A 9,604-nucleotide genomic window follows, 5' to 3' on the forward strand; every position below is an offset into this window, starting at 1 on the left:
GGCTTTATACTCTGAAAACACTTTCTTCTTCTCTTCAAGTACGCTTTCCGCAGCTATTAGCCATGCTTCCATGCACATTTTCTCCTTTCGCATCATTGCCAATTCAGCTTTCATGGCCTCATGTTCACCCTGTAGGCTGTATTGAACTGCCAAAAAAAAAAAACTATGTATCAAATATAAAGTCATTAATTTATATTAAAACAAGCAAAAAAACTAACGAGTAGCAAGTTGGAGGTTCTCAACAGGTAAATAACAAAAAATTGTAGAATACTAGCCGATTGGAAGCATTTTACTTATAATTTTTTTACTATAATTTTAAGATTAACCATTCACAATATAGAATTATATAAAGATAAATTATTTATAAATATAAAATTTATATAATATTTTAATAAATTCTACGCAATTTAAGATTACAAATGATTAATTATATATTATAATAATTGAGATTTTATGAGATTTTCATATTATGAGATTTTCCTGCGAATGTAAAATTTTTTTTCCAGTACAGTTAAACTTTTAACCTTAACAATTTTTTCTCTATATTACAATAACAGAACACCGTCAAATTTTTTCATGGTGCAAAAAAAGATAATAACATCTCATAATATATACATATTTATCAAATTATCTAAGTTTAAAATTTAAATAATAAACCAAATGGGTCTCTTCAAACCAAAAGAAACAAAAAAATTTCTTTTTTTAACAAAAAAAATCATTTTTTTGTAAATTAAAAAAAATAAAAGACAGTGAATTTTTCTTTTTAAAAAAATTATTTTATTTATGTAAAATATACTTATATATATATATATTTGTATTGGTTTACTTTTATATTCAAGAGTATCCTATTTCAAAAAAGAAATTAAGAAAAACTACATTCTGGCAAGTAAAGGTGCCAGTCGGCATTGAACGAAAAAAGTTTGAAAAAACAAAAATTGTATTTGTATAGTTTATGGACTGATACCAACTAATCTACACTATATGTCAATCATGTAGTATTTGTTAATGGGGAGGTATGCAAGGATCTAAAGCTTGTCAAAGCAGAAAACTTCTTTCCAGGGCTTGGCAGGAAACGCATCAAATCAATTGGGATCGAAAGTCATTCCTGTCAATGTTGAACGAAGACCAGGACTTAACAGTCTTGGCATCTCTCTGGCTCAAATCGACTATGCCCCCTACGGTGGCCTAAACCTCCCTCACACTCACCCTCGTGCCACAGACATGCTGGTTTTCTTATAAAGAACACTTTATGTTGGCTTTGTTACATCCAACACGGCAAATCGTCTTTTCACCAAAGTCCTATAGCCTGGAGATTTTTGTCTTCCCACTTGGTCTAATTCACTTCCAGTCTAATGTAGGGAAAACTTATGCTGTTGCCTTTGCTGCTTTGGGAGCCAGAATCCTGGTGTGGTAACCATTGGAAACGCAGTGTTTGGATGGATCCCATTAGTCCTGATATTCTTGCCAAGGCATTCCAGGTGGATAACAATGTGGTGAAGCATCTTCAATCACAGTTCTGATAAAATAAAAATAGAGAATATTTCAGCTTTCAACATCCATCAAGTTCTATTCTGTTTGTGATTGTTCTTTTGACGGTTTGCTCAGTAAGTGTTATGTAAGCTTGTTTATATGTTGAATTTGTTTTTAATCATGGTGTATGTATTGCAATTTGTTTAAATTCTTGGACCAAAAAAGGGTTTGTCTGTCTGTCCCCAAGGTGCCATGAAACAATAGAAACACCAAAAATAATTCAATTAAACCATTCAACGTATCAAATTTGTGAATATCTAGACTAATACACATAAAACTAGCTACCCAAATTCAAATGAACCTTAAAATGATTTTCATGACGGGATGAAGCACCTGAAGTTAAAGATATTTCTCCACATTGTGAGTAGTTTGATGAACTTGGGTTTGATTTCTACATTGCGATCTGCTTAGCTTTGGTTTGCCTTTCTGCTTCTGTTAATCTTTCCAATGCATTAATAAAAGATGTTTAGCTGCTCTGTTATACCCAGCAAACCTTGTTTCTCCTATGCAAATGTACACAAGAATTCTCCTAAACCTGAAATCCATTTCTTTCTTGTTCCAAACACCAGATTACCTCTTTCTCCCATCTATTTAAAAATGGAATTTGAATCTTTAACCGAAAGACAGTTCATTTTATATCCTCGTTATCTCTTAACTACTTTCACGAATGAGATGGAAAGTTTCCCTGCCAAAAGAAATCGCTCAGACTTTATATCGGAGAATAGATAGTAATCTTATATGCAAATATGGCACTTATTTCACAATTTCTACAATTCTTGATTTTTTAACAAGCCACAATTGGCCCAGAAATAGCCTATTCAAGAAGGGTTTTTTTTGTTTGTTCGAGCATAGCAGTCAGAGCGTTATTGTCGGTTTACTTAAAATACCACATCAGAAGCGGACGTGAGAAGCAGTAAGAAGCTGGCTTTAAATTAAGCGAAACTTGATCTGTCAAATCATACCTTTCTCGGCCTTTTGGCTAAGATCAAGTGTAGTATCTGTTCTTATCAGTTTAATATCTGATACGTGAGCCATTGGTTCACATGATATTAAATTTATTTTTCTAGGGGGAGAGTCCATTTACAGTAGCTTGCTGCTGGGGCTCTCGTGTGTCGCCCAAGCGTTGCACTACAGCTAGGGCCTGGCGCACCCCACCCAATTGAAGTTAAAGTTTCTTCTAAGTCGTTACAGTTTTGGACGCAACACACCATTGCACCGTAATTGCTCAGAAAAGCTGCCTTGTTGCAATGGAAGGTGTTAAAATCCTCGTGGTAATTTCTCTGTTGGCTCTCGTTTTCTCATTCGCCATTTCCTCCGATTCTAGCCCTCTTCAGGACTTCTTGTGTGTGTTTGAAAACCTGGTTTGAACTTTGAATGTGTTCAATCAATTTCTTTAGCATTGTAATTTCTAAGCACTATGCTAAAGAAATTCAACAAAGAACCAGAATTTCTGAACAAACTAGAATCTCTATGTTTTGCAATGCATGGTATGGTGGGAAGTTCATTAAGGACCCAAAGCTCGCCAAAGCAGAGTACTTCTCCCTTTCAGGACTCGATACCCCCGGAAACACATCAAATCAACTAGGATCAAAAGTTACTCCAGTCAGCGTTGAACAAATACCAGGCACACTTGGCATATCTTTGGCTTGAATTGACTATGCACCTTATGGCCTAAACCAACCCAGATAATCGTCTCATCACTAAAGTCCCATGCCATGGAGATGTTTTCGTTTTCCCAGATTATTTACTTAACTTCCAGTTCAATATAGGGAAGAGTAATGTCTTTGTAGGTCGCAGCAGCCAGAATTCTGGTGTTAATGCAGTTTAATCCTGATGTTCTTGCCAAGGCTTTCCTGCTGGATAAGAATGTCGTTACCTATCTTCAGTCATGTTTCTACTGGAATAACAATTAGATCATTGTTTTCAACGGACTTGAAGTCTTTGAAGTAGTAACTTATTTCTGATGATGTTCGACAGATTTTCTCATTATAGAAAATTAGTTCTTGTTGAGGTATGATGATGAGGTTCTTTATGTACGTTTTCTTTTTAAGGCTCTCTGTATGTTAAATTTGAGTTTTAAAAGATTGCGGTTTTACAAACTTGACCAATGTCATGGTATACATCGGTTTTCGGTAACTTATTGGGGTCCTAAATTTGTGAATATTTGGATGAATACACATAAAATCAGTTACCCAAATTCACAAGAACATAAAAGATTTTGAAAAATGGGATTTCTGATTCTTTTAAGATGAATAAATTAGGAAAATTCCAATACTAAGTGCCAGATCGAATTAGCATAAGTTAAAAAAATCCAATGGTTTGATAAAAAGAAATGTGCAGCGATGAACAAAGTTAATAAGAAAGCAGCAATAAAATACAGGGCACAAAAGATTTGCAAATTCAAAAGCTGTTTTTATCCTCATAAGAAGAAAAAGTGTTTCCGCCATTGTTGTTTCCTCTTTAACTACTTGTATATATGAACAAGATTGTTGTTTCCTCTTTAATTACCTGTATATATGAACATGATTGTTGTTTCCTCTTTAACTACCTGTATATATGAACATGGTTCAAGGATATAGTTTTCTACGTTCTCATTATTGCTTTACTAACAACCATGAATCATTCTCTAAAAGGAAGATTTCAGGAAAAAAGAAATAAGTTGCTGAAACTCAATAATAGATCGAAGAGACCAACCCCTGATGAAATTATCAGAGCCAATGCTGAACTCCATTTACCAGTTTTTCATGCGCCATCGAGTTTCTTCAGGACTCTAAATTCTAAAACCTTATGTTTAGATCCCACATGACGCCACTAAGACAAGAAGAGACAGGAAAATGCCTTTAAGAAAAGCGGGCTTGAAAGTTCTCAGCATACCTTTCTCGGCCTTTTGGCTAAGATCAAGTGTAGTATCTGTTCTTATCAGTTTAATATCTGATACGTGAGCCATTGGCTCACATGATATTAAATTAATTTTTTTTGGGGGAGAGCTCATTTACAGTAGCTTGCTGCTGAGGCTCTCGTGCGTCGCCCAAGCGTTGCAGTAAAGCCCGGGCTAGGCGCTCCCCGCCCAATCCAAGTTTAAGTTTATGGTATTCGAAGTTCGTTCAACAAGTGGTGTAACGCATATTAAGAATGATTTTGCAATGTCTTCCTGAATGGAAAAAGTTCAAAATCAAGTAATTTTCAGTTCTGTACCCAATGCCAACATCCCAAAATTAGAGGTGCTGAGTAATCTTACCGGAACCAATTGCCTAATTTTCATTAAAAGAAAAGCAATTAAAAACTCTATATTTAAATATAAACTGTTTTGACATTAACTGTAGTTATGCGATTGAAGCATATACGTAGAATAGCTATTGAACTAAAATTGTCCTCCAACAGAAGAGAAGATTGGGGGAAAAAAAAGAGAGGACGCCATTCTTTTTGTCTACCCTTTTTTACCTCTAAACTCATTTCATGATCTTTTCCCCATCATAGTTCATCAATTCCTTCATCCTCTATCTGAAAGGTACCAGAAAAACATCTTCTCTGCTCATCATTTTTAATGACATCTCTGTTTGTTAATGTTTCTTTTATCTTGTTTTTCTTTACAATGTCTAAGTTGGTGTTAGAAAATAATATAAGAAAGGATTATTGTGTTACATTTTTAGCATTGAACAATTCAAGTTTAATCTTGTTCATAGCGTTCTGTTTCCATTTGACATGTTCCAGATTTTTTTTCCCCTTGATGTTCTTGACTCATAGATGTAGCTGCCAATATTGTTCTTAGTTTCACTTCTAAGAAGAAACAAAGCATTCATTGTTACCTTTTCTAACATTAAAAAATTTTTTCTTTTGTTATATTACAAGAAGTTAATGTAAGTTTGTTGCGTATGTAGAGAAAGATGGAGGATAGGATGGCTGGTAGGTATTGGTGTCACATGTGCTCTCAAATGGTGAATCCAATGCTAGAGCCTGAGATCAAATGCCCTTTTTGTGAGAGCGGATTTGTGGAAGAAATGACCAGCATAAGACATAACTCCAACACCAATGGCATTGATTCAGGATCAGTGAACACTCTTTCCCTTTGGGCTCCAATCTTGCTCGGTTTGATTGGAGGTTTAGGTTCTTCGCAGTTGCGTATCATAGGCAGGGAGCAAACCAGTGATAGCAACTCACAGGATGCATTAGATGATGAACTAGGAAGAGAATTTGAATCCTTGCTTAGGAGGAGGAGAAGAGCTTCGGCTTCAGCTTCAGCTCTTCGGATGCTTCAGGATATGCGTGCTGTCGCAGCTTCTGAATCTGAGAATTCTGAAAATGGTAGAGATAGGAGTGGTAGAATGATCTTATTCGATCCATTCAATGATGAGGCCTTAATTGTTCAAGGTTCATTTGGGTTTAACCAAGGACAAAACTCAAGCCATAGGGCAGCCAGCTCTTTTGGTGATTACCTGATGGGAACTGGTTGGGATCGTTTGTTACAGTATTTGGCAGAAAATGATCCTAATCGCTATGGAACCCCACCAGCACAGAAAGAAGCAGTTGAAGCAATGCCAACTGTTACTGTAGAGGACAGTGTGCAGTGTTCTGTATGCTTGGAGGATATTGAGATTGGTAGTGAAGCAAAGGAGATGCCATGTAAACATAAATTCCATGCTAGGTGTATTTCTCCATGGCTGGAACTTCATAGCTCTTGCCCAGTATGCAGGTACCAGCTGCCTTCGGATGATTCCAAGATTGAGGCAAATGTCACCAGAAATAGTGAAGGAAGAGTTGGCAGTAATGATGCCCAAAGTAGTAGCAGGGTAGGAACTGGAAGAAGGTATTGGATCCCTATTCCATGGCCATATGATGGTTTACTCACATCACCAGGTCCCCAAAGTGATTCCACCTCAGCTCCCTCATCAGAGGCCATGCCAGGAAGTGCAAATGCAGCTCAGACAGATACAGATGATAATTAAAAATCTTTTCCTTCAGATGATTTTATTAAGTATTTCTGGCCTAACCTGAAATTTTTCTGCAACATACTTTGCTGCATTGAGGTAATCTCTTTGCTGCTGTTGTAACATTGTTTTATTCCAAAAATGAAAAGAAAAAATATTTTATTTATACATTGTATTAAAAAAAATCTCAAATTTTGATTAAAATGAAAAATGATGAATTGATTAAATATTTCCTTTCATGAAATTGCAATGGCATAACACTCATTTGAAATTGTCCTCCAATACTAAATCAAACTTGTTTATTAAAGCTACCAAAACTAAGCTAGAAAGAAAGTATCACTTGTTAGAAGCCGCAAAAATCTAATCAGACTCTATAGAACTGTCATGATCTTCATCACTGAAGGGTGCAATGCTACAATTGAGTCTCCTGGTCTGCAAAGTCCGTTTTCCTTTGCATATTGAAGGGCAAACTTGGTTGTTTCCTCCGTAGACTCAGTGTAAGAAGCTTTTGCAGAGCCAGAGCTCAAAACAGGGATCAGACCCCTGAAAATAAGGCAATGCCTGGCCGGAGCTTCATCACTGCATGACCACTCAAGGGAATCTGTTGTTATCTCTGGGATGATCATAGACAAAATAGGCATACTTGGCCTGTACTTGGACACCAGCTTTGCAGTGGCTCCACCTTTGGTTAGGACCAAAATTAGAGATGCTTTAATGCAATTAGCTGTCCTCACAGCTGAGGAAGCCAGACTTTCCAGTGGGCTCATAGGCATAGGTGCAGTTTCCGTTATTCTCTTGAAGAGATCTCCATAGCTTATAAAGCTTTCTGCCTCCATGCAAATTCTGGCCATGGTTTGAACAGCAAGGTCAGGGTATGATCCAGCAGCAGTTTCTCCGCTTAGCATCACGCAGTCAGTACCATCAAGAACTGCATTAGCAACATCAGTAGCTTCAGCTCTAGTAGGCCTTGGAGATTTTATCATAGACTCCAGCATCTGAGTAGCAGTCACCACAGGCTTTCCCTGTAAATTGGCCCTAATAATCATCAATTTCTGAGCCAGGAATATCTTCTCAATTGGGATCTCCATTCCCAAATCACCCCTTGCAACCATAAATGCATCTGAATTTGCTAGAATATCATCAAAATTAGCAACCCCTTCTTGATTTTCAACCTGCCAATCAACAAAACAAATGTTAAAAATGGAGAAACACATTAAGTGCTAACTTTGTCAGCATATGTTCTACAAGTCTCATTGTCTGTTAAAAACATGACAAACCTTTGACATGAGAAGTATGTTTTTTCCATGCTCTCCCAGCAACTTTCTGACCTCTTCAAGGTCTGAACCTTTACGAACAAAAGACAAGGCAATCATGTCTATCTTATTTGGAACACCCCATTGCAGGATATCCTCTTTGTCCTTCTCTGTTAAGGTTGGAAGATCAACCACAACCCCCGGAAGATTGACGTTCTTCCTCTCACCCAGAACTGCAGAGTTCTCACAACGGCAATGGACCAATCCCAATTCCTTATCACAAGCCAAGACAGTTAATGTAATTGTGCCATCAGAACACAAGATTACACTCCCAGGCTTCAAATCTTCAGCCAACTTTTTGTAACTCATACAGATAACATTCTCATCACCCTTTCTGCTATAGTCAGTGGTGATAGTTATCTTTTTACCCTGAGTGAGTTTTATGGGCTTCCCATCCTTCAGAAAGCCAGTTCGAATCTCTGGTCCCTGACATATTAAACATTGTCAGGACGAATTCCCCAGATTATGCACTGTAACTTTTAAAATAATTGTCTGAAAATACATAGAACATGAACAGGCAAAATCTCTTTCCATTGCTTTGAAACTTGGAAAAACGTTAGAGATCATATTAATTTATCAACAAATACACACCCTTTTCAATAAAGTTGAATCAGAAAGAGATTAAAGACAGCAACTTAAACATACAAAAGAACTTTAACTAATAATCCATAAATCAAACACAGGCTAAAAGTATGAACCTGAAAAGAAACACCAGAGAAAACAAAGTTGAAACATAAAAGAAAACAAACCATATTTAAGAGCGTTGAAAAAGAAACAAAAGGGTACCTTAGTATCCAACATGACAGCACAAAGAATGCCAGTGTTGATCATGGCGGTCCTTAGATTATCCAAGGTTTCCTGGTGGTATGCATGGGAGCCATGCGAGAAGTTGAAACGAGCAACGTTCATGCCAGCTCTCAAAAGCCTCTCAATCATCTCAACCGATCTCGAAGCTGGCCCTAAGGTGCAAACGATCTTTGTCTTTGGTCTCACCATGCCCTTTCCTCCTGTTAGCACGTTCTCCATAACTAAGAAAAAATAAAACCAGGTTTTAGGGTTATGTATAAGGTATGGTTAATGCCAAGTTTTTGGCGTCGTTTAGGATTTTGTTAAGGGTTTTGACATGGTGTTTTGTTTTATATACAAGTTCTATGGAAGTAAACAGGTAGTCATAATAAGAGTCGAAATCCCTTCGGGTCAAGGAAAATTTTCAATTTTTTTTTTCTCTATAATTGGTATATATTTTATTATTAAATTCTCATTTTTTTTAAAATATAATTATTAAAAAATTAAAAAATTATACAAATTCCAAAGCCACCATGTAAGCTATAGGTTTTAATAATATAAGTTATACTACAAATTTATATTTAATACTAGCAGAAGTGACCAATGTTTTTTTTTATTTTATCATAATATTTTCAACGATTTTAATATAAGATATTTTTCTGAAAATTTGGCATAAAAATTGTTGATTCCTGACCTTACAATTGTTTTTCCATGAAGTTCTTGATGTTCCCTTATCTGAGGCGAATCTATAGGGCAACGGGTTATGTCCCAAAAAATTGATAATCGTTCCGACCCTTTAATATAAAACTCACCCATTTTTTATTAGGAAAAATTTAGGTGAAATTGGTGAAATTTTTAGTTAAAAATAATCAAATTAAAATTAAAATAAAAAATTAAAACTGATAAACTAAAAAAATATCGTTACATAGATTAAATATATAAAATTTAAAAAAATTTTAATAAATTTTGATATATAATTTTTATAAATATTTTTAATAAAAAAATTGATAAATTTTTATCATTGAATAAATATCGATTAAATTTGAATTA

General features: G+C 35.6%; 1 protein-coding gene, 2 non-coding genes and 2 pseudogenes across 3 annotated transcripts; 4 read left to right on the forward strand and 1 right to left on the reverse strand.

Annotated features, from left to right (window-relative positions):
- Positions 1 to 660: 660 nt before the first annotated feature.
- On the forward strand, positions 661 to 1,658 carry LOC111297407 (germin-like protein subfamily 1 member 7 pseudogene; annotated as a pseudogene).
- Positions 1,659 to 2,488: 830 nt separating this feature from the next.
- LOC149515568 (U2 spliceosomal RNA) lies at positions 2,489 to 2,685 on the forward strand. Its single transcript, XR_016326414.1, has one exon. It is a non-coding gene; the product is annotated as a U2 spliceosomal RNA (small nuclear RNA).
- Positions 2,686 to 4,400: 1,715 nt separating this feature from the next.
- Positions 4,401 to 4,597, forward strand: LOC149515569 (U2 spliceosomal RNA). Its single transcript, XR_016326420.1, has one exon. It is a non-coding gene; the product is annotated as a U2 spliceosomal RNA (small nuclear RNA).
- A 740-nt stretch (positions 4,598 to 5,337) lies between these two features.
- Positions 5,338 to 6,580, forward strand: LOC111296693 (E3 ubiquitin-protein ligase SIRP1 pseudogene; annotated as a pseudogene).
- A 67-nt stretch (positions 6,581 to 6,647) lies between these two features.
- Positions 6,648 to 8,885, reverse strand: LOC111296610 (pyruvate kinase, cytosolic isozyme-like). Its single transcript, XM_022891006.2, has 3 exons — positions 8,555 to 8,885; positions 7,733 to 8,194; positions 6,648 to 7,627 (listed from the first exon to the last, which is right to left on the reverse strand). The coding sequence occupies exons 1-3, from the start codon at positions 8,792 to 8,794 to the stop codon at positions 6,827 to 6,829; spliced, it is 1,503 nt and encodes a 500-aa protein (XP_022746741.2). The 5' UTR covers positions 8,795 to 8,885; the 3' UTR covers positions 6,648 to 6,826.
- Positions 8,886 to 9,604: the final 719 nt, after the last annotated feature.

Source organism: Durio zibethinus, chromosome 12 (assembly GCF_047325235.1).
Source record: "Durio zibethinus cultivar Kanyao isolate XHJ-2024 chromosome 12, ASM4732523v1, whole genome shotgun sequence".
Lineage (NCBI taxonomy): Eukaryota > Viridiplantae > Streptophyta > Magnoliopsida > Malvales > Malvaceae > Durio > Durio zibethinus.